Source organism: Propithecus coquereli, unplaced genomic scaffold, assembly GCF_000956105.1.
Source record: "Propithecus coquereli isolate 6110/MARCELLA unplaced genomic scaffold, Pcoq_1.0 Scaffold179, whole genome shotgun sequence".
NCBI lineage: Eukaryota > Metazoa > Chordata > Mammalia > Primates > Indriidae > Propithecus > Propithecus coquereli.
In genome coordinates this window covers 2,279,803-2,301,938 of record NW_012142634.1, presented here as the reverse complement: position 1 = coordinate 2,301,938, position 22,136 = coordinate 2,279,803, and the positions used below count along the sequence as shown (strand labels likewise).

General features: G+C 51.1%; 1 protein-coding gene across 4 annotated transcripts in view; it reads left to right on the top strand.

The window, feature by feature from the left end:
* Positions 1–22,136, top strand: part of TACC2 (transforming, acidic coiled-coil containing protein 2) — a 169,735-nt gene that overhangs the window by 77,257 nt on the left and 70,342 nt on the right. For 3 of the 4 annotated variants that reach the window (XM_012642432.1, XM_012642430.1, XM_012642431.1), the window contains exon 1: positions 19,496–20,036. The exons of the other annotated variant lie outside the window; for it this stretch is intronic. In XM_012642432.1, coding sequence (XP_012497886.1) covers positions 19,969–20,036 — 68 coding nt within the window. In that variant the 5' untranslated portion in view covers positions 19,496–19,968. Of the gene's footprint in view, positions 1–19,495; positions 20,037–22,136 lie in introns of those variants that run through there. 4 annotated transcript variants of the gene reach the window in all.

Below are 22,136 nucleotides of genomic sequence, written 5' to 3'. Positions count from 1 at the left end.
ATGCATGATTGACAGGTGTTCTTACAACAAAGCTGCAGCTCCACAGTGGCCTGAAAACCTCAAGTTCCTGCGCTTTGCATTTGTTGGCTGCGTTTTCCTGCAGTCTCTTCCCTGGCTTCTCCATCGCTAGGAACTGCCCTCCTGGCCTGTATCTGCCACCTGCAGATTTGGTCCCTGCCTAACATTGGTTAAAGAAATGAAGCTTTATCTAAAGGTTTGGAATGTTTTAAGTAAGGATAAGGAAGTCTATGAATCAGACACAAGCCACCAGCCACATACCCAGACTCAAGTGACCTGCAGGTGTGGTTTAAGCTTGTATCTCGCACAGCCTTAGGCCTGTTGGGGAGTTAGAAGGACGTCTCCAAGAGGGGAGGGGGCATGATGAGGTGTGCCTGACCTCCCTTCTCAAGGCCAGCAGCTCAGCCTTAGGGTATTTGTGGGGTTCCTTTGGCCAAGAGGGGGTCCATTCTGTCAGCTGGGGGTGGGACTTAAGATTTTATTTTAGTTCACAAGACAAATACCTTCATGTGGGGATGTGCATCACCCAGGAGAAGGGGTGGGGCTTGGAGGCGTATACCGGGGCAGTCCATTAGAAGGCGGATGTGATGGCCACGATGGGGCCAGGCAAACAGGGCTGGACAGGACACTCAGGGCCGGGTACACAGCACCGGGCTCACCTGGAAGGTGAGGAATTGCTGGCCTGGTGAGGAGAGGGGGCTGCCAGCCGAGAAGGCAGCCAGTGTTGTGGGAACTGAAGGAGGCCCGGGCTGGTGGGAGCAGAGGAGCAGAGCCTCCAGGGGTTGGAGGGAGGACAGTGAGGGGTAAGGCTGGGGCTGACAGGTCCTGCATAACTTGCTAGAAGTGACAGGACTTGGGGGCACAATTGAGAATCCTCTGTCTAGGGTCGGGGTGGGGCATCCGTGGCGGCCGTCCTCCCGTCCGGGATGCCAACCTCGCAGGCGGGGCTTGAGAAGATGGGAGTGAGCAGATGTCTTGGTGACCCAGAAGCCCTTGTGTCCTGGACTTCTGTAGTCTGGGGGCCCCCTGCAGGGGTCTACAGGCTCCCCAAGGGGAAGACATGATCCTCCACCATGGGGCTGTGACACCTCAAACTCTAGTTGCCACCTCAGGCCTGGTTTCTGGCCCCTGGTGCTGAGTCCTGTTTTCCAGCCCTGCCACCCTGAAACACCCTCAGCCCTCCCAGCTCCCCCACGGACAGCAGCAGGGACAGCTGGAGAGGCTGGGAGGGCCGCCGCCCTGAAAGCTGTTCCCAGGCTTCAGCCTGTGGACAGCAGTGCTTGTCTTGCTCTTTTTGCCTACGGAAAAATCAGAACCTGTTCTGAGCTCCAAGCCTTTTGGCTTTTGTCGGGGGAGGGGAAGTTCCCAGGTCCACCCCAGGAGCCACCCCTGGCTCCATGGCTGTCCAGTAGGGGGCGCTCACCCACTGCACGGGGGCAGCACTCTGCTTTGGAAATCTTCCCTCCCACACAAGGGGTACGGGCATCCCAACAGGTCCCTGAGCAGGTTCCTTGATCAGCCTCCTCACCTGGATTTGCTCGGCCTCCAGTTTTTGGAGCAAAGCCCGGGGAGTTTGCAAAGTTGTATTTTAGTTCTCAGCACATGGTTTCTTTGCCTATCAAAAATTATTAAAAATCTTCATACAAAAATCTTCTCCTCTGAGCAAAGATCAAATAAGAAAACTCACACAGAGTGTCCTGGACACCTGAGCTGCCTCTGTTAAAGAAACCCGGGTTCTGCAGGCACCTGCGAGGGAGGAACTTCAGGGCCTGGGCCAAGGGCCGCTGCACGGAAGCCTCAGCCTCCACGCACACAAGCGGAGGCCGGGTGGGGAGCCAGGGAGACGGCGTGCTGGGTCTTTAAATAGTCCATTCCATGTGTGGGCGGGTGGGTGAGTAGGGCCTGATGAATGTGCCATTAATGAGCTCAGTCCCATCTGGAATAATTCCCCCATTGTGTCCCCAGCACCTCCCCAGCTGCCACCCATGCGGGTCTCGCTCTCTCAGCTACAGAGCACACAGCTTCTTCACCACCCGAGCCAGCTGGTGATGGAGTCGAAGCTTCCACTCCCTCCTGCCCAGATCTGACCAAGGACGTGAGCAGGTACCGTACAAGCTTCCCCTCTGCAGCGGCTGCCCCCGGAGAGCAGGGGCCGGGTGGTCCCTCCTCCTGGTGGGAGAAGCTGCATTTATGATGGTGCCAACAAGGCACTGACAGCTTGGCCCCGGGAGACCAGGTCTCTGATCATGGGGGCCGTGACTGATCAAGGCCCACCGTGGCCAGCCTGCTCGTCATGGGATGGTGGTGTTGGGGTCCTCCCAAGAAACAGAGCCAATAGGACGAATGCATGGATGGATCTCTGTGTATATATTGGGAGGAGGGATTCATTTTAAGAGATTGGCTGATGTGATTTGTGGGGCCTGAAATCTGCAGGGTGGGCGGGCAGGCTAGAGACCTAGGGGAAAGTTGATGGAGTGGGGTCCAAAGGCCACCTGCTGGCAGAATTCCTTCTTCCTTGGGGACCTCAGTCTGTTTCTTCTTCTACTGATTGGATGAGGCCCACCCACATTGTGGAGGGTAATCTGCTCTACTCAGAGTCTACTGATTTAAATGTTAATCTCATCTAACAAATACCTTCACAGTGACGTTGAGACAGGTTTGACCAAATATATGGGTTCAATGACCCGTCCAAGTTGACACCTAAAATTAACCATCAGAGCAAGAAACTCCTGTTTGTATGCAAGTAGTTGGCTCTGATTGTAAACCACTCTGCTGAGCCATCAGAGCCTCCTAAGGAGTGTTCACGGACGGTGTTTTGTGGAGAGCCAGCTGCACCTGGGAGTGCTGAGAAGTTCAGGCCTGTGTCCCCAGGGGGCTCCTGCGGGCTGGAGAGGCACACACTGCTGAAAGCGACCCGTGGTAGAGGGCGAGAATGTTAGGGATGCCCAAAGCATAGGCGATCAACTGCCAAACCAGTGTCCAAAAGTAACAGAGCAATCAGGGGAAGGAAGAATCCCTGCGCGCAGATGTGGTTCTGGAACACGAGGCATTAAAGCTTTGCACCTTCCCTGGCTATCCTCTCCTGGGGTCTCCCTCTGGAGGCCCAGAAGGGTGGGGGATTTGCCTGTGACCCCTCAGCTTGTCATTGACAGAGCAGGACTGTTCGTCCCACCCCTCTTGGTTCTGTTGCAATGCCTGATCTACCACGACCCCAGCCTTGGGCTGAGGGTGGACACACATGGGAGATTTGCTTTTCTGGTGGTGCGAGAGTATGAGCCAGAGGTTGGGGGCAGGGACATCCCCAGGTGTTTGGGGAGACACCCTTGGTTTGCCTTGGGCAGAGTAGGTGCTCAATCAAAGTGTGTTAGAGAAAGAAATAAAATTACTCTTCTCAAATTTTCTGCCCCTCAGTTTCTTATGAAGTTGAACATAGATCCTCCAGATGACCCAGCAATCCCATTTGTAGGTGTTTACCTATGGAAATGAAAATATATGTCCGGTAAAAACCTGTACGCTTATATTAATAATTGCCCCCAAATTGAAACAGCCCAGATGTGCATCCACTGGTGGAAGGGTGGACACACTGCGGTGTGTCTACCCTGTGGAGTACTAGTCAGCAATAGAAAGGAACAAACTGCTGATTCATGCAACAGAATCAATGAATCTTAAATCATTAGGCTGAGTAGAAAAGGCCAGACTGAAAAGGCTCCATTTTATAGGATTCCATTTTTGTGATGTTTTGGAAAATGCACAACAGTAAGGAATGGAAAACAGATCAGTGATCACCAGGGGCTGGAGCTGGGAGAGGATATTGACCACAAGTGAACATGAGGGATCTTCTTGGGGTGACGGACATGTTCTATGTCTTGACTGTGGTGGTGGTCACATGATTTTATTTGTCAAAATTCGTGGAACTATACACTTAAAAAAGAGTGAATTTTACTATCGTACGGTATGTAAATTATATCTCAATATAAAAAAAAGAACCTGGCTTATCCAAGGGCTAGAGTAGATTTTTTTTTTTTTTGGCGTCCCCGGATGGGCACGATAGAGTAGATTTTTGATAAAAGCTGTGCCCTGGGTAATCTTACCCTTGAGCCTGTGGGTTGCTTCTGAATCTCATTTGTTTATGCATCCGAGCGTTCAGCAAGCATGAACGTGGGGTACTCTGCGCCGGGCACAAGCACCACCTTGGCTTTATGGAGCCTACAGCCCGCTGGAGAAGGCAGACACAGACACGGATGGGATTTAGAGAAGTGCAGTGCCCTGAGGAGATGCAGCCTGCAGCCTCACTTGGTCTTGGTGGCTGGGGACAGATCCCACGGAAGTGACTAATTGCTCCGGCTGGGAGTTTAGCTGTGCGTGAGCTGGGGGTGGTGAAGACACTGGGGAGAGAATTGATATTGCAGGGGCAGGAACAGCATGTGTTGGGGGCCCAACCAAAGCCACCACTGGGTTGTGGCTGGAGCCTGGAGAGAAAGGAGAGGAGGGTGGCCCAGTGGGCAGGGCCAGGCAGTTGGCACACGATGGATCTTGGAAAAGACTGAGGCTTTTATCTTTTGTTTCCTTTGGTAAGAATTTTTTATTATTAATAGGTTTTTTTTTTTAAAAGAACAGTTTAGATTTACAGAAAGGTTGGGAAGATAGTATAGAAAGTCCCCATTTATCCAAGCACACAATTTCCCCTATTAACATCTTAACAACAGTAGGTAATTTGGTATATTTAATGAGCCAATATTGATAAATTATTGTTCACTAAAGTCCATAGTTGCTATGGTTTGAGTATTTGTCTGCTCCAAAACTCACGTTGAGATTTAATCCCCAATTGAGATGGGGCCTCTAAGAGGTGATTGGGTCACAAGGGTTCTGCTCTCATGAGTGGGTTAATCCATTCATGGATTAATGGATCAATGGGTTGTCATGGGGTGGCACTGGTGGCTCAGCCCCTCTCCATGTGACGCCCTGCGCTGCCCCAGGACTCTGCAGAGAGTCCCCACCAGCAACGAGGCCCTCACCAGAAAGGTTCCTTGATCTTGGACTTCTCAGCCTCCATCACTGTAAGAAATAAGTTACCCAGTGTCAGGTGTTCTGTTATAAGCAACAGAAAATAGGCTAAGACAGTAGTTTATTCAGATTTCCTTAGTTTTTCCCTAATATCTTTTTTTATTCTAGGATTCTATCCGGGATACCACATTATATGTGTCTCCTTAGGTGTCTGTCGGCTGTGGCAGTTTCTCACACTTCTCTTGTTTTTGATGACCTTGGCAGTTTTGGCACCTGGTCAGGTATTTTGTAGGATGCCCCACTACTGGAATCTGCCTGATGTTTTTCTCTCTATTGCACTGCAGTTGTGGGTTTTGGGAGGAGGATCACAGACATAGCGTGCCATCCTCTTCGCAGGATTTCAAGGGTCCATACTGTCAATGGGACACGGCACTGTTGATGTTGACCTCAGTTGTTTGGCTGAGGTTGGGTTTGTTGCAGGTCTCCGTGTTACCAAAAGTTCGACACTTGTCCCCAGGGCCGCATTTGTCCCCGAGGCTGCATCAGAAGAACGAGGACAAGTGGTTTGAGGAGAAGGAAAGGAAGGTTTATTAATTTGCCAGCAAATGAAGAGGTTGGAGACTCTCACTGCCATTGTCCTTTAAGGAGGAAATACAGAGCTTTTCAAGGGAGGGTTTTCAGCTCCAGGCCATTGCTGTCTAGTGATGGTTGATGGTCATGATTGACCCCATCTCTGACCTCATCTCCTGCGGAAGACGATCTCATAACCTCTGCTGGGAGATGGTACAGAGAATGAAGGACGCTCCCCTGCCCTCTGATCGCTGGCCTTGGGCAGGAATGCAGGTTTTAATTCTCAGGAAGAGTGGGGGAGGATTTAAAGAGACAACTCTTAAAACATTTTACCTTTCTTCAGGCCGTTCCCTCTGTTACATCACTGTAAAGTTACTTTTTTCCTCCTTTTCCGTACTGTAGTCTTTGGAAGGACGTCACCATGTGCCACCCACACTTAAGGAGCAGGGAGTGGTGCTGGCTGGTGGAGCATCTGCACAAGTTATGTCGAATTCTTCCGCATAGGAGACTCGTCTCTTCTCCCCCATAATTAATGTATTCAATTTTTTATTTTTATCAGTGTGGACTCATGGATATTTATTTTATACTCTAGGTTATAATCCAACACTAATTTATTTGTCAATCAGATTGTTGCAGCTTTGGCCGTTGGCCCCTTGGGCTTTCTTTGAAGAGCACCCAGAAGCCCCAGGGCAGGACAGTGATATGATCGGATTTACATTTCTGAGAGATCCTACTAGCTGCCTGCGGCGCAGGCGTGGTTAGGATTGACGCCGCATGCCCTGAGGCTCCGTGACAGCTGTGGTGCGTGGCTTTCATTGCATCCTCCAGCTTCACTCTCCTGTGGCTGCTTTTAGCCATGGGACCATGGCCTAGATCCAGGGATTCACGCAAATCGTGTTTTTTCCTCACTGACAGGTCCCTGGAGGTTTTCAAAGCAAGTTTCAAAACTGCACAGGTGAACATTTCATTTCGCTGAAATGGAAGTTGTTTTCGCCCAGCCTGGGCCAGAGTCTGAGGTCCTGGTTGGCGTCATGATTTGGAGATCGTCCTCCATCAGTTCCCGCTGCCAGCTGGGCTGCCCTGGGTGGAGGCAGCACACCTTCTGTGTGTTTTCGCCATGCACAGGCCGCTGCAGGGCCCCCCACATCTGTGGCTTTGTCTTCTCTCTCTGGGCTTGGAGGGAAGCAGCGCGGCAGTGAGACCTGGTGTCTTGACAGAGAAAGCCCAAGGCACATCTTATTAAAGAATCTGCAGATGCTCTGTTCTTGCAAACATGCAGGGCGACTTCCTGCTGCCTCTTCCTGCTTCTCATGGCTGCTGTGGAAACGATGACACAATCCCACATTTGCAGTGCAAATGGCTTTCCTCCAGTTTTCACACTCCCCTTCCCCCATGCCGGTCGGTAAGCATTAGGCCTTAGGCCTTGGGGAGCACAGATGCAACTTTGAGGGGGAGAAAAGAGAGGCTTTGGGAAGGGGAGAGAGCTTCTGCCTCCCATCCCTGCCTGGAAGGAGACTTGCTGCAGTGGCCGAGGGTCCGACCGGACTTTCCTTCTCCTTCGGTGTGGCCTCGCGCGGTGGGCAGGTCACCCTGACTTTCCAGAGCTGTTTGGAGAGCTGTATGCAGCTGGAGCCAGGCTGGGAGTCTGATGATGAGAATTCCCAGGAATGCGAGTGGAAAACCGTTGCTCTCACCGGGGTAGCCACAGCTGACCTCCGGGGGCTTGTGGCAGAGAGCCTGGTGTGTGGGCACATGGGCCAGGGGGGGTGTGAGCCCCAGCAAAGTTTGTCCCTGTTCAGAGCTGACCTCCCACTCCCTGCTGCGGACAGCTATCCCCAGGAACGGGTAACTTGGAGACTAGGCCAAGGGCTGTCTGGATAGACCCAGAAGAAAGGAAATGGGAGAAGCTGCGGAGCTTCCACTTGTGACCCCAACTGGGCTGCAGTCCCAGAGCCCCTGGAGCAGCCTGGAAGGGGATCCGACCCCAAAGGAGCTGGTGCAGTGGGGCTTTGAAGACTCAGCGAGGGCATGGCCGGAAGCGCCCAGCATAGCACTTGAAGGGTAGAAGCTTCCAAGGCAGTGTGGGGCCCTTTCATGCCCTGAATGGGTGCAGCTGAGGCCGGGAGCCCGTCCTCCACGGCCAGCATGGCTGCCTGGTGATGGCCCTTGCCATGTCATGTTGGCTGCCGCTTTCTAATTTTAGGTTTCTGTGCTCAGGAGGCTGCTTTTCTTCCAAGCCAAGCGCGTGCTCTTGAGCCCTCAGACCCAGCTGGAGGTGCAGAAAGAGGGTGGCCAGGAGCAGGCGCCATCACGGACTGACGGTCCCAGAGGAGGTGGAGAAACAGACGCCCAAACCAAGGGAGGAGCCCGGACGGAGGGAGGGTACCAGGGAGATGGGGGGACAGGGAGTTATCACCAGAGGATGCCTGGCTCGGGACCCCTTGCTGCCTAAGTGCTGCCGCCTTTGCTGGTGAGTCAGTCTCTGTAATACTTTGGCGCAGGAGGTGAAGCCACGGGCTTGCTGCTGGCAGAAGCAGGAAGTGATGAGTGCCGGAGTCTAAGTTGAATCATGTAGCATTCTCTGGTGCTCTCTTCCGCTTCGTTTGCATTTTTGATCCTTCCATCCATCCTCTCAGCAGATACATCCTGGGTTGATTGCATGCCACAGCCTGTGCATGATGTGGAGCCTGAAGTTGGAGAGACACGCTCCTCGGCCCATGTACAAGCTGTGTGACATTGGGAAGTTACTGGACTACTCTGAAACTTAGTTTACCCGTCTTTAAGTCGAGGCCAGTAGTACCCACCTTTTGGGGGTTACTGTGAGGAGTAAATGTATACAAAGAATGTAGCTCAGTGCTGGACAGGTGGAGGCATTTAATCAGCCATGGTTCCCCCTAACTTCCAGGGATGCTCGGGGGGCTGGGGGCAAGGAGACACAGATAGCTGTTCTGTAAACGGGCACAGCATAGTACAACATGACAGGTTCTCCAACAGAGTTGAGAACAAAAGACCTAAGAGAACAGAGCACGTAACTCTGCCTGAAGAAGTTGGGAAGGCTTCCTGGAGGAGGCAGCATCTCTGTTGGGTTTTTCAGCATGAACAGGTGCTTGCTGAGGGTGAGGAATGGCACAGATGCTTCAGGGAGGGGGAACTGACTATGCCACGGCTCGTGGGTGTGGCAAGGCCCCGCAGGCTCAGACCGCAGGTCAGGGAGAACCTGGAGGGGATGGAGGCGGGTACAGTGGTCCTGGGTGGAGGAGCAGTGTTAGCAGCCAGAGCGGCAGGCGCTCATCAGAGTTGGAGGGGCCTGTAGCCAGACCGAGGAGTTTGCTGGTGCCCAGGAAGTGCAAGGAAATGTGATTCTCCTTTTCAAGCAGGGGAAAGTCAAATCGGAATTTGATTTGGGGGAATATCTGTGGTGGCGAGGAGGAGGGTGGATGGAGAGGAGAGGTCAGAGGAGAATGCAGAGTGTGTTACTGTGGTTCAGGCAGGAGGCAGTGGTGGCCTGAACCAGGGCAGCGGCTGTGGGGATGGAGAAGGCCTGTGTCTGTCTTCATGGCTTGCATTCATTCGTTCACTCACAAACATTTGTTGAGCACGTGCTCTGTGCTGTGCGGACCTGAAGCTGGGTTCTGGGGATACAGTGGTGACTCCGCAGATGCAGGCCCCACTCTTTCTGAGGGTGACACTGCAGAGACAACTGCTCCCGAGGGTCGGGCTGTGATTCTGGGCAGGCCCTTGCTGGGACAAGTCGCCCAGGGCATTTCCTCCCCTTGCTGCCCAGGGCTGGGGCTCAGGCCAGAGGAGTGCAATTCCCCCACGGTCCCACCGGCAGGGGACCCTGGTGTGTTCTCCTGGCTCTTTGGGGATGGCTTGCCCACCTTCTGCGCCACCTGGTGCCCTCCCTCCCAACCCTCTGTCTGAATACCCATCTCACCAGCGTCACTGCCCGGGGGCTTAGCAGAACCACAGGGTCCTGCCTGCCTTCCTCAAAATTAGATAAGAACTGAAGCCAATGAACAAAAGCAGAAGATTTCTTAAAGAGGGTTGGAAGATCAAACAAAAAGAGAAATAAGCAAACAAAAATGAAAGGCAAAAGTCCTGCAGGTTGGAGGACCTGCAGCCTGGCCAGAGCAGCTTCTGTCAAACCACCAGGAGAAGTTTTACATCGTGCCTAGTGCACATGTACTAACACACGTATGTGTCTGTGTTGGCACAGAACTTCCCTTACGAGGTGGGATCATTCATATTCCATCCCATTCCATCCCATTCTCTTTAAATCTGGGTTGACACGGCTGGCTCGGTGCCTGCTCCCTGGCGCACTGTGCCCTGCCCCATTTCCCAGAGGAGGAGCCTTGTCCCTAGGTTGGCGTGTGGTACCTGCGGTACCTCTGCCAGCAGGGGCTGAGGCATCTGTCCAGACCGAGGCAGTGGGGGTGTGGGCTGGGCCCCCTCATTCTGTGTCCAGAACACTGGTGGTGACAGTGCTGTTTGGCAGGGCTCAGAGAGCAGCCTCACGGGCTCTGGCGGGGACTGGGTTGCAGGTTCTCCCTGGAGCATCCAGCTTTCTTGCTTTCTGATCGAGACGACTGCTGCCCTTTGTTGAGTACCCTGTATGTGCCAGATACTGAGAGAAATGCTTTCGCTATGTATTGTGTCTGTTTAATGTCCACAACTGCCCTGTCAGGCAGGTATCTTTATTGTGCCCATTTTATAGATGGGAAACCTGAGGCCCGGTGAAGTCAGGATCTTGACTGAGGTCACGCGCTGCAAGGGCGAAGCTGTGGCGGGAACCATTTGGATTGGGTCATCTCTGTGGACTCCTCCAGGAAGCCGCCCAGCCTCTGGCTCTGCCTGATTGAGGAGCTCTGGGCTTGGTGTCCCAGAGATGCTGAGTCCTCTCCAGGCCAATGCGATTTCTTGCTTTTCTACAAAACAGCCACAGCAGCAGCTGCAGCTAACGTGTATTGAGCACTTGCTGTATGCCTGGCCCTGCTGTGCCCAGGGCTTTGCCTGGGTTATTTCATTCACACCTTGCAACATCCATGTTATGGAGGAGGTACTGTTGTATTCCCATTGCACAGGTGAGAAAACTGAGGCACAGGGGGCCTAAGTAACTTCTCAGGGTCAGTTTAAGGATTTTGTGCATGAAAAATGTCCCCTGTTATCCATTAATCTTTTTGACCTTGGTGTTGAGGAAGAGAGTTTTTCATTCAAACTTTACTGCCAAGCACCCACCTGTCTTTCCACCAAATCACAAGCACAAAACCAAGATCTGCCACTAGGGACAGTGTCAAGGTCAGGGGGACTGGAGAGCTGGACTGGGCTTCGCACGTGATGCGTGGGGTCTCCTTACAGCTCCAGAGATGGTGCCAGACCTCCTCCCAGGGATTGCGTCACTGAGTTTCCTTCAGCTCTGGCCTCAGTTGGAAACAGTTTTGGGTTCTGCCTTTCTCCTGTGTCTGTAGGTACAGGCCTGTCTACCCATTTCTCCTGCCATACGTCCACATGGTTCCTGAGGGCCTCCACGTGCCTGGCGCTGGGCCAGACCCTCTCCCAGAGCTGACCCTGCTGGGGTACGGCCCGTGCTAATACGCGTCACAGGTGTGCTCCCCCTGCTAATACGCATCACAGGTGTGCTCCCCCTGCTAATACGCGTCACAGGCGTGCTCCCCCTGCTAATACATGTCACAGGTGTGCTCCTCCTGCTAATACGCTTCACAGGCGTGCTCCCCCTGCTAATACGCTTCACAGGTGTGCTCCCCCTGCTACTACACATCACAGGCGTGCTCCCCAGGCAGGGCGGTCACCGCACAGTGGAAATGTTTGCATAAAGTAGGAACCCTTCATGTCTTTCTAGAGTAGTAGTTTAAAGAGATACAAAAAGATCAAATATATTGTGCATTTATTTTGTGCCAAACTGGTGCCTGACGGCCTCTGTAAGCTGTTAGGAAGCCTGTGCCCAGCTGTCTCCGGCTGCGTCCTTAAGGTCAGCAAGAGGAAGCAGGAATTCGGTCAGTCCTTTGTCATAGAAAGATTGTCTTCACACGTACAAATCAACTCCTAAAGATCTGAGTATTTAGGAGAAATTATCCCTTATCCTCGGACACTGTTATATACTAATTGCAGCCAGCCGCGGTTAGGCAGGGCGTAGAGGGAATTCTACAGACCAGGGCCTCTCAGGGGGTTATGGAAAGAAGGAAATAGTCTCGGGACTCGGTAGCACACACGCTCCCCCGCGGGGATGCACTCATTCACTCACTCTGCCGCCATGCTGTCAGTTGATGCTCAGGGTGGCTATTTCTGGCCCCGTGTTCTGGATTCTGTTCCTTCATGGAGCCCTGAGTCAGCAGCTCTGGGCCTCAGCGCCTGTTTTCTCTGCCCCGCTCCCAAGTAGGGCAGCCCCAAGCCAGGCTCTGTCGACTGCAGCTGGGTGCGCGTGGCAAGAAATTCCACCAGATGCTGCTCCAGGACGGAGGCAGTCACCAGAGCCCACTCTGTCCACGCAACACGAGGACAGGGCTGAGAAGCTCGGAGGCTCTGAATTTGCTAGTTGGCGTTTTCATCGCGGGAGCTCCTTCCACTGCAGATGCGCTGGGTGTGCCCGTCCCAACCTGCTCGTCCAGTCTGGCTGCAGAAACCTGCTTTGCTGTCGGTTTTGGCAGCTGGGAGATCCCATCTCTATTTATACTCAAATATTTTCCTTAAAAGGCCCTTTTATTCCCTGTGCAAAGTAGCCTCTAAATCCAGTAAATTTAAGCTTTAGAGGAACTGAGAGGATTAACACATCAACATTTAAACCAAATGCAATATTAAGGCTCTTTTAACAAGAACAGAAACATTCTTACAGTGCTTACTGAATTTCCTATTCTTCCTGGCTATAGTTCCCTGAGAAGAAAGATGGGTAACACTCGTTATATTTTTGATCCTAGACAGAAGCAGTTACCTGGCCCAGGTGAGTCCACTGGTTCTTTCTTCCCAGGTTTAGAATGAAACTTTATTTCTAAGTAAGAACCTGAACATTAGAGGTAGGAGTTTTATTTGGCCAAATGTCTGCCATGGGCCACCCTCTTTCTTGGCTTTTGCCCAGGATCTCAAACCTAGTTTAGAACGGGAGTTATGGGTAGGGCATCTGGATTATCTGCAGAAAATTGTTAACTGAGAAAAGCCACTTAAAATGAATCCACTTAATGAATCATAGTTTTATGGTCAATAGCGGGAAAAATGTTTCAGATTTTACCTTTAAAAGAAAGGAAAAATTATGAAAATGATTTTATTTTATATTTAACAAAATGTAGAATTTAATGTTAATGCTTAGAATGAACAAAGAATTTTGGCTGTATTTTCCTACCAGATTTTCAGGGATGAGTATTCTCACTTCATACTTGACTTTTGCAGCTCATGCCCAGCATCACTTGTTCATAGACGGTTCTGGAGGGGGCTTCTCGCGGTTCTTTGATCGTCATGTCTTCTCTTTGAAGCCATCTCCTGTCCTCATCCTGGTCAGGTTTCTCTTCTTCAGTTGCTCACAGGTCTGACTCTGCCAGCTGCCGTTCCCCATGGCTTCGGGGTGGGTTTTGAGCAGTTCGCTGGGATCACTGTCGTTGACTCATGACATGCTGCTGCTTCTGCTAGGCGTGTAGTTTGCTCTCTGGTTGGTGCACTGTATATTTGCCCCTGCAGTCAGCAAGAGACTGACCGGCAAAGACTTGTGAAGCCAGAAGTAGTATATGAGGGAGGACCAAGTCTGTAACAAGTGGTTGCTGTGTTGACGAACACAGACAGTCCTAACGCTGCCCTTTGTTCCCTGCTCTGTAACCTTGTAATGGTGGAAACCTGGGTGGTGGGGACCCTCAGTGCAGAGTGGGGCAACTAGAAATTCATCTCCTGAGAACTTTGTGGTTTTCTGATTTGTTGATTGCTGGGGGAGCTGAGTAGCTCCTGCTGTGCTTGCTGAAGTAGCTATGTGGAATAGAATATTGCATTCCTGGAAGGGTATTGTTGAAGGCATTGGCCACCATGTACACACAGGCATCCGGCAAAGAGCCCAGGAGAGAGCATGTGTGGAATGTCAGTCTCAAGAAAAGCTGCTCATCCTGGAATGTTTTTTTTTTTTTTTCCCCTGCTGGATTTTATGAAATGTGTAACTGATGATGGCTGTTGCCCTTTTTACTTTGGCTGTTGGGAAGCTTACAGCCAGACTTGCAGCCTACTCCAAGAAGGACTTAGGTGAGTACTTCTAGGCTAACTTTACTCCCTCTGGCTTTTATCTACCATTTTCACCTGTATTTCCATTTGTTCTCTTGAATTGCGAGCTCAAATCCTTTTTGACATTAGGTAGGGTATATTTTCTAAAAAGTTACCTCTAGAGTGTTCCTACTATTTCCATCTCAAAAAAGCTGAATTAATTTGGTGAAGAAAGAAGGATTTTGAGGATCGAATTGATCCTTCTTGAACGTGATATTTGTGTTTCTGATTTATTTTTCCTAAGGGATGAGACTTCTCAGCACTAACTTAACTTTTGCATAGCCCTGGGATTTTCAGAGCCAGCCTTCCCTCCTTCCTGTAGGAATCAAAGATTAAAAATGTATCCTGAATTCTTAATTGTAAAATAAAAGTGAGTCTCATCTCTCTTTATTGACTTTTTTTTCTAGCACATTTTGGGTTACCTTCCTGGGTCTAATACTGAAATCCCTAATCTTCAGCTTCTATTAAAACTGAATCAAAAGGATTTTTTTCCCCCATGAAGTGTCGTCTTTGGAGCTGTCCTTGCTTAAGAAGAATTTTGAAAGTCTCATGTGTAAATATGGTGAAGGTAGTAAGGAAGAGATGTAGTAGATAAGCCCTTTCCATGGAAGAGAATCTTCTGGAAAAGATGGGGATTCACCTGAGTCTGTGCTTCAGCCCAAGAAAACCACTCAGATTCCTAAGGGTCAGCATGTGAAGTTTAGTGCTGGCATGTGAAAAATTAACAGAAAACCTGTGGCCCTGGAAATAAAGGAACTTAATGATCTTCTGCCTTGTCTCTATTCATCATAAGATTGAGGTTTTTTTTTTTTTTTTTTTTGAGACAGAGTCTCGCTCTGTCACCTGGGGTAGAGTGCCATGGTGTCAGCCTAGCTCACAGCAACCTAAAATTCCTGGGCTCAAGCGATCCTCCTGCCTCAGTCTCCTGAGTAGCTGGGATTATGGGTGCGTACCTGGCTAATTTTTTTTCCCTATTTTTTAGTTGCCTTGCTAATTTTTTCAATTTTTTTTTTTTTTTAGTAGAGACAGAGCTCTTGCTCTTGCTCAGGCTGGTCTCAAACTCCCAGCTCAAGGGATCCTCCTGCCTCAGCCCCCCAGAGTGCTAGGATTACAGGCGTGAGCCACCGCGCCTGCCCAGACTAAGGACTTTGGCCAGGACCTTTTCCCACGTCCTCTGGGGTTCACGCAGCATGTTTGTGGGGTTCTGTGTGTGTGCAGGGTGCACTGCGTAGCTGGAGAGCAGAGACAGCAGACAGACTCACAGGTACCCCGGGACTCTGACAAGGCAAGAAAGCACCAAGGCATAAATCTGCTGGGGCTGAGAGAATGGGGAGGAGACTGTGGGCTGGGCCTGGAGCACACCCGTCCCGGGAGCCAGGACTTGACCACTGGGCAGAATTGAGAGAGACAGAAGGTGTGAAAAAGGGGATGCCTCCTCAGCAGTGAGGTCGCAGGGAGGACCCTGGCCCTGCTCAAATGCAGGATGAGGCAACCGAGGGGATCAAAGCCAGGAGGTAGAATTGGGACTTCTTCCTGAAGGCAGCGGACAGCTCTGTGAGCAAGGCTGAGTGATGTGAAAGTGTGTCTCTAAAAGCCCAGGAAAGAGGATCGATCCCAGGTTTGTAACGCCTGGGCAGAGAAAGCCCAGCAACATGCCGTTCTTGACCTGAAACCGGGTGTTCTCCCTGTTTGCTGGTCTGCCTGGCTGGTCATGTTGACATGTGGGTGCTGTACTCGGTCCACACAGCATCCCACCCCTTAGAATTTTAGGCAAGGCCGTGAGCATGTCTAGCTCAGGGCACCGCTTGGGTATTCAGACAGTGCTGGGCACAGAGTTTCGTGACGCTGGACATGCAGGGCCTCGGGTGGAGGAACAAGTAATCCCTGCAGAGCCTGGAGCCTGTGTGCAGGTCGGCTCCCTCTGGAAGACAAGGTCCCCGCAGTTTTGTCCAGCCTCCCTACACTCCTCCCGCGGGGTACAGGGTGGTGGCGAGGGCCTGGGCTTGAAGGAACAGGACCTGCCCCAGTCCCTTCTCCATCTGTGTTTACATTCTCAGCGTTCTCCAGATGGGTTGTTCTGTGATCTGACCTACTTTCCTTTGTCGAATGTGCTTGGGGCTAATTAGCAGCTCAGGGGTCCACTGGCAGTGTTTGGAGAGTCTCGCTGCTATGGCAACAATAGACTTCCCGGAGGCTGAAGGCAAAGGTGGAGCTGTTCAAGTTTGTTTTTCTTTGGGTGTCAGAGGTGCTTCAAACTATACGTAGTCCCTGAACCTCTGTAGGATTTAAAAGCCTGTACCACGTAGTTTATCTCTTAGGGATTTGTTAAGTTTGCTGATCTTTCTGGTAGGTGTAAATAACGTGCGAATAGACTCATTCTCCATTTACAGCCCAGGCCCGTAGCCTGGCCATGGTGGGTGCCACGGTGGGTGCTCAGTGCATGTTTGAATAACTGAGGGAGTGAGCGGTTGGAATGCTAACTGCATGCATTTTAGTACTTCTGGATGAAATCTTTGCTTCCTTATTGTACACCTCTGTGACTTAACTTTTGTGGAAGGACTTGGGGGTGAGGTGAGGGAGGGAAGAAGGGGAAATTGTAAAACAGGCAGGCGTGGGATAGGGGTGATCTCTGTGTTAATAGCAGTTACATTATTGTGGATAACCGTAACACAGGGGAGGCGGTGCGTGTCCAGGGTGTCTGGAAGGTTTAAGCTGTGATAAATGGCCCTGGACTGCCGTCACTTTGGGGTTCCTTGGCCTGACTTCAGTAGTTTTTCTGTCTTTTCCCTTTTTGTTAGCTGTTCTTCTTGGTACTATCAATGTACCTTAAGCAGCCTTAGTTAGTTAGTGCAGGCTGCTATAACACAACTACCCTAGACTGAGTGGCTTAAGTAGCAGACTTTTATTTCTCACAGTTCTGGAAGCCGGAAGTCTGTGATCAGGCTGCCAGTGTGGTTGGTTCTAGGTGAGGGCTCACTTCCTGGTTTGCAGACGGCCACCTTCTTGCTATATCTCAATTGGCACAGACAGAGAGTTTTGGCAGGGAGATATCATGTGTTTCTTTCTCTCTTTATATGGGCTTGATCTCATCATGAGGGGACTCTCATGACCTAATCTAATCCTAATTATTTCCCAAAGGCCCTATCTCTAAATCTAAATACCATCCCACTGGGATTAGGGGTTTTCAACAGATGAATTTTGGGGGAACACAAACATTCAGTCTGAAGCACAGCCCTTTTCCTCTCTAATCATTTCCCTCCTCATTTTTTCTGCTTTACAATTTCTGCAGACTGAGTTAACTAGATCACTAACTTTGTTTTAAATTGTGTGTAAAATGAGCACCAAAATGTTTTAAATGAGGGTCCAAGAGGCTCTCCCATAAGTAAATTACACAAACTAATCATACGTAGAGTTTTAGTTGCGTCGACTGCAATGGTGCCCAAATTCTATTTGTTTCTACCCTGGTTCCTGGTCATGTTTTAACATCAGTGAGATCTAGAGAGGACATGCTCTGCTGTAGTGGCGTCTGTCCCACCCATGCAGAGTGTCCTGGGCAGTCTAGAGTGTGGGCCGGAAGTGAGGGTGGGGGTGGTAAGGAGAGAGGAGCAGCCAGTGTGTGGATTTTCCAGATGATTAGTGTTGGTTTTCCAGATGATTAGTAATGCGTCACTATGGCATAACTTTTTGGTTATTGGGATTCTAAGTAAAAGCACTTCACTTTAATGCTGCCTTATTTCTTTTATGGTATCATACTTAGGGGAAAAAAGTTCCTTATAAAGAAGGATCCTGGTCCAGGGCATTCATAGATGGATGGTATTTAATTTAGTTTTTCCAATACCCTTGCAAAGTAGATGTTTTTCCTCTTTTGCCAGCTGAGGAAATGGAGGCTCAGTATGTGTGGCTCAAGGCCACACAGATGAGAGAAAAGTCAGAATTTGAACTCTGGTCTCATTCCAGAGCCCTCTTGTTATTGCAGCAAACCTCTACATACTAAGGGTAAGGACACTTTGGATAGCTTTGTGCTTTTGCAAAAAAAAGAAAAAAGTTGGCAGGTGAGTTCTAATTGTGGTTCCTCATATTTTCCCCATGTTTTTCTACTACCAGGCTTGACTGAAAGGCATTCTCTAGGTGCCCAGGGAAAGCATTACTTTCCTCCAAATATTAATAGTCTAGGTTGGCGCTTATAAAATTTTCAGCTCCACGTGGTAAGGTCTTTTGGACCCCCAACTACATATAGAGTCCAAGATGTCTGTTTTCTGACAGTGAAACAAACCCACAGGGTGTTGAGCATGGTGATAGGATGAACAGGTTGCAGGATCCTTGCCACCAGATGACACCCAGTGCTGACAGTGAATGACAGCTTCCCCGGGAGGTGCTTTCTAGAGCAAGCCTTATCCTGCCACCCCTGACAGTTACCTTCCCTGCGAGATTGACATAATCAGTAGCTATTTTCATATAAATGCAAAAGTAAACCTTCTCAGTGTTTCCTGGAAATTTCATGTTGTTGCATCCTGGGACACAATTTTGACTGGCATTTTGTTTGACATTGATATTAAGTATGAACAGAGAAAAGCCAGCCCAGCTTGAAGCTTTAGAACTATCCTGACATCATGAGTGGAAATCTCAAAAGTGCCCATGCAAACATCCTTGGCCACATTTCCAGAAAACACTCAGTGTACTGGAGGAAATTTTAAAATGCTTTGAACAGTTTTATTTTTATTTAATTTTTCTTTTGGCCACAATTTAGGTACATTTTACTTACTGCTTCATGGGGGAAGAAATCCTGGGAAAATGTAGACGTCTTCCACTTACTCATCGGAGATTCCATTTGGATTCCATTTGTGATTCTGTGTTTGGTGCTCAGAAAGTGGGTGCATTGAACTCAGAGCAGGAGGGGGCGGTCAGGTCCCAGGGTGTGCCCCTAAACCTCCTGCACCTATGCGGAGATGATGAAATCTTTCTCTAGTACCCTTCACTGGGCCAGGCCCAGGAGCCCCAGGCTTGAGGGATTCGGAGCCAGCCAGAAGCCAGGGATGGGGACTTGGCTGCTGACAGGTGTGCATGGCTGCCTGGCAGGGGCATGGGGTTGGGTGCTGGGGGACACTCCTGCAGACCCAGCCCTGAGCCATTGCATGTCAGGGAGAGCTGCCTCTTTCCGGTACAGCTTGTTGTTGCATTCGGGCCTGACTCGGGCTGCTCAGCTTGCCTGGCTTCTGTTTGTTTAGGGTGAGCTTTTGCACAGGGCTTGGCTCTGTGGGGAACTCATCTGGTGGCCAGAGACGGTGTTGCAGACCTGCAGGCCCTGTGTGGCTTTCTCCCGAGCTTGTCCCAACCCCCTGCAGACTAGGGGGCTAAAGCTGGTATTCTCGGAGGCAGGGCCGGTGCCTCCAGAGCCCGGGGCCTGAAGAAAGAGAAGCGCGCAGTGGGAAAGGGCGCACGTGTCTCACAGCTCCGCTCCTGCGTCCCCACTGCGGCTCATTTACCTGTCCTCCAGCCATCCCGTGGCCGGCGGGAGAGACCATTTCCTTCTTGCAGGAGGGATGAGCCATCGGAGAACCCCCCACTCTCAGTGGTCAGCCCGCCCGACCACCACGCCCCTCCTTCCTGGGGCCCGGCTCCCCGCCCGTAGCTCATTTGCATCTCAAAGCCACACAATGCAGGCGGTCCCGGCGAGGCGGGAGGAGGCTGGGGCCGAGGGAGGGTCTTCGCCCTCCCCCCACCCCCAGCCTTGTTTCCGGAGCCAGCGCTGGAGCTTTGTGAAGATGCAGGCGTCGGGGCTGCTCGGCGATGATGACATCATCGTGTCACACACAGGAGCCCGCGGCCGAGGGGTTTAGGAGAAGAGCCGATCGGACCTCACCGGTGCTCAGGCTCCCACTCTCGGCCCCGGGCAGAGCCGCGCGCACACTTGGGCGCGCGCCGGCCACCCTTGCGCGCACACATCCGCGGCGCTCGCCCACCGGGCCCGGGCTGCTCCTCGCCGCCGCCACCACGGATGCCCGCAGCTGGTCCCCTCTGCAGTGCAGCAGCCCCGGCCGCCGGCCGGCCCGCCCCGGGCTCCCGGCTGGAGGATCGCGCCAGGACGCTGGCCCCGCTCGCAGCTAGCCTGCGCGCCAGGGCACAGCGACGATGGGAGGGTCGCAGTCCCTGCAGCCAGCCCCAGCCAGCGACCTGAACCAGGAGGCTTCCGAGGCAATGTAAGTGCTCCGCCCAGGCCGCCCGGAGCCCCCCAGGGAGGAGAAGCTGCCGGGCTTTGTTAGTGTCGCCTCTCCTGATGCCGGTGCCCCTGCGGGCCTGGGGTTCTTGGTAGCCTTGCACGGCTTTACCTGGTGGCTGCTCTTTCTAGCATTTTGTGCTCCCTCTGGGATGAGCATCTGACAGCCCCAAGATACTGGTGTAGGCAGAAATGATTTCCTGGAATTTGGTTTTGGTTGTTCAGCTGCGGATGCATGGCTGGGGGCTTCCTGGGCCATCGGCATCTTTCCTCTGCACACCCGGCACAGTGGTATTTCCTGCAAGGGAACAGCCGAGCGTCAAAGGCGGCCTCCTCCCAGGAAGAACCCGTGAGTGTGGCAGCACTGTGCCGTGGAGACAGACCAGCTTACGGGCAGCCACTCACAGGGCCGAGCAGATGGTGTGGAGTGCACTGGCGGATGTTCAGTCCGGTTAGCCTAAACATCACCTATATGCTCCCTTTCTGGTGATCACTGGAGGACGAGGCCCTTGCTATTATTAGTAAAGACAGCCGAACAGTCTTGTCATTGGTCGAGGCAGTACTTGGCTGTGCATCGATCCAGGAATCCGATCTTTTCTCTAAACCACAGAGCTAATGTGCTCAGAAGTGGCCTCTATGCTGGATGAGTGTTTATTAGAATTGCTGTTTCTGTTATGGTCGGCTCCATTACCTACCCGGGCATGTTTGGAGGATGGGGCTTGTCGAATAGGTCTGCCTGCCGGGTCATATTTCAGCAAGTCAGGCTTGCATCCAAAGTGGACCTCCCAGCCCTACATGCGCCCCTTTTCCAAAGAGAAGAATGCATTTCAGAGAAGAGTATTTCCTGGGGACTTGGGGGTTGGGTGAGGTGGTAAGGCAGTGGATTCTTAAGAGTCATTGATGTGTAGATTAAAAGATTGTAGAGGTTGGTGTGCGTGGGAGGGTGGGGGCCTCATGCCAGGCTTTCTCCCTGGTCCCCACACCTGGGCTTCAGTGAGGAGCTGGCTCCGTGTGGTGATGTCATGCCAGGCTGAGCCTCATGGTTTTCCAAGGTCCAGGTCTTTAGCAAGGAATCATTCTTTGGGGCAAGTGTGTACCCATCATTTGTCTTCATCCCTGTGGCTCAAGAAAGCATCGTCTTACTATGGAGGCGCATCGTGCGTGTTTGAGGATTTTTTTTTTTTATGCCATTCACCTTGCACTGTGCCTGCCCTGTTTCTCTTTTTGTGTAGTGTTGCTAGGTGCATGAAAACACACCTCGAGCCTAGGCAGAAAAGTACAGTTTAACCCAATTTTTGAAAGCCTCTGAACTGGAAATTAGTTAATCAGTGACAGGCGCTTAGCTGGCTGTCGCAGCTTAGACCCACAAAAGAGCTTAAGAAACAGAAATGTGACCGTATGTTTGGGAAAACGTGCTCCTCAGCCATTGGAAATGCAGCTCGCCAGTCCCTGCCATCCCGCCCTCTTTGCTAGTTGAGTTGATAAATGATCAGTGTTCTGTTGGCTGAGCGCTGAGTTTGGAGAGCTTCTGTTAGGTAGATGTGCCTTTTTGGATAGGGTCCCTTAAGGTTATGCCCCATGGGGATAATGATATTTAAGTAAAATTTCTGATTGAATAACCACATTGTGATGGAAACTGCTTATCAAATATTTTCATGGTCGAGTTGGTCCATATGCACCCGCCTGAGGCTTCTCTCCCTAGAACTGCTACTTCTGAAATGTCTTTAAATAGAGATCTTTAAGATAGTATATTTGCTTGTTCACAGAATCCCACTGTCCATCTTCTAACAATTTTGTTCTAAAGATGGAGAGAGGAAATGTTTGGTGCTAGTGCCATGGCTAGCATCTGTCCTCTTCAAAACCTGTCTCTGCTGTCTGAATAACTAGGGCTTGTTTTTCTACTACAGATGTGCTCTTTTCCAGTCTTGAGGCCTAAAAAAAATGTATTAAGAGAGCTCCTTCTTTTTTGCATGGGCACAAGTCTCTTATGACAGTTCGAATTTCCGTGCACCTAAAAATGCATGCACATGAATAATACATGAGACAGGGTTGGGGTCCATGGCAGGAAGGAGCTTCTATTGTA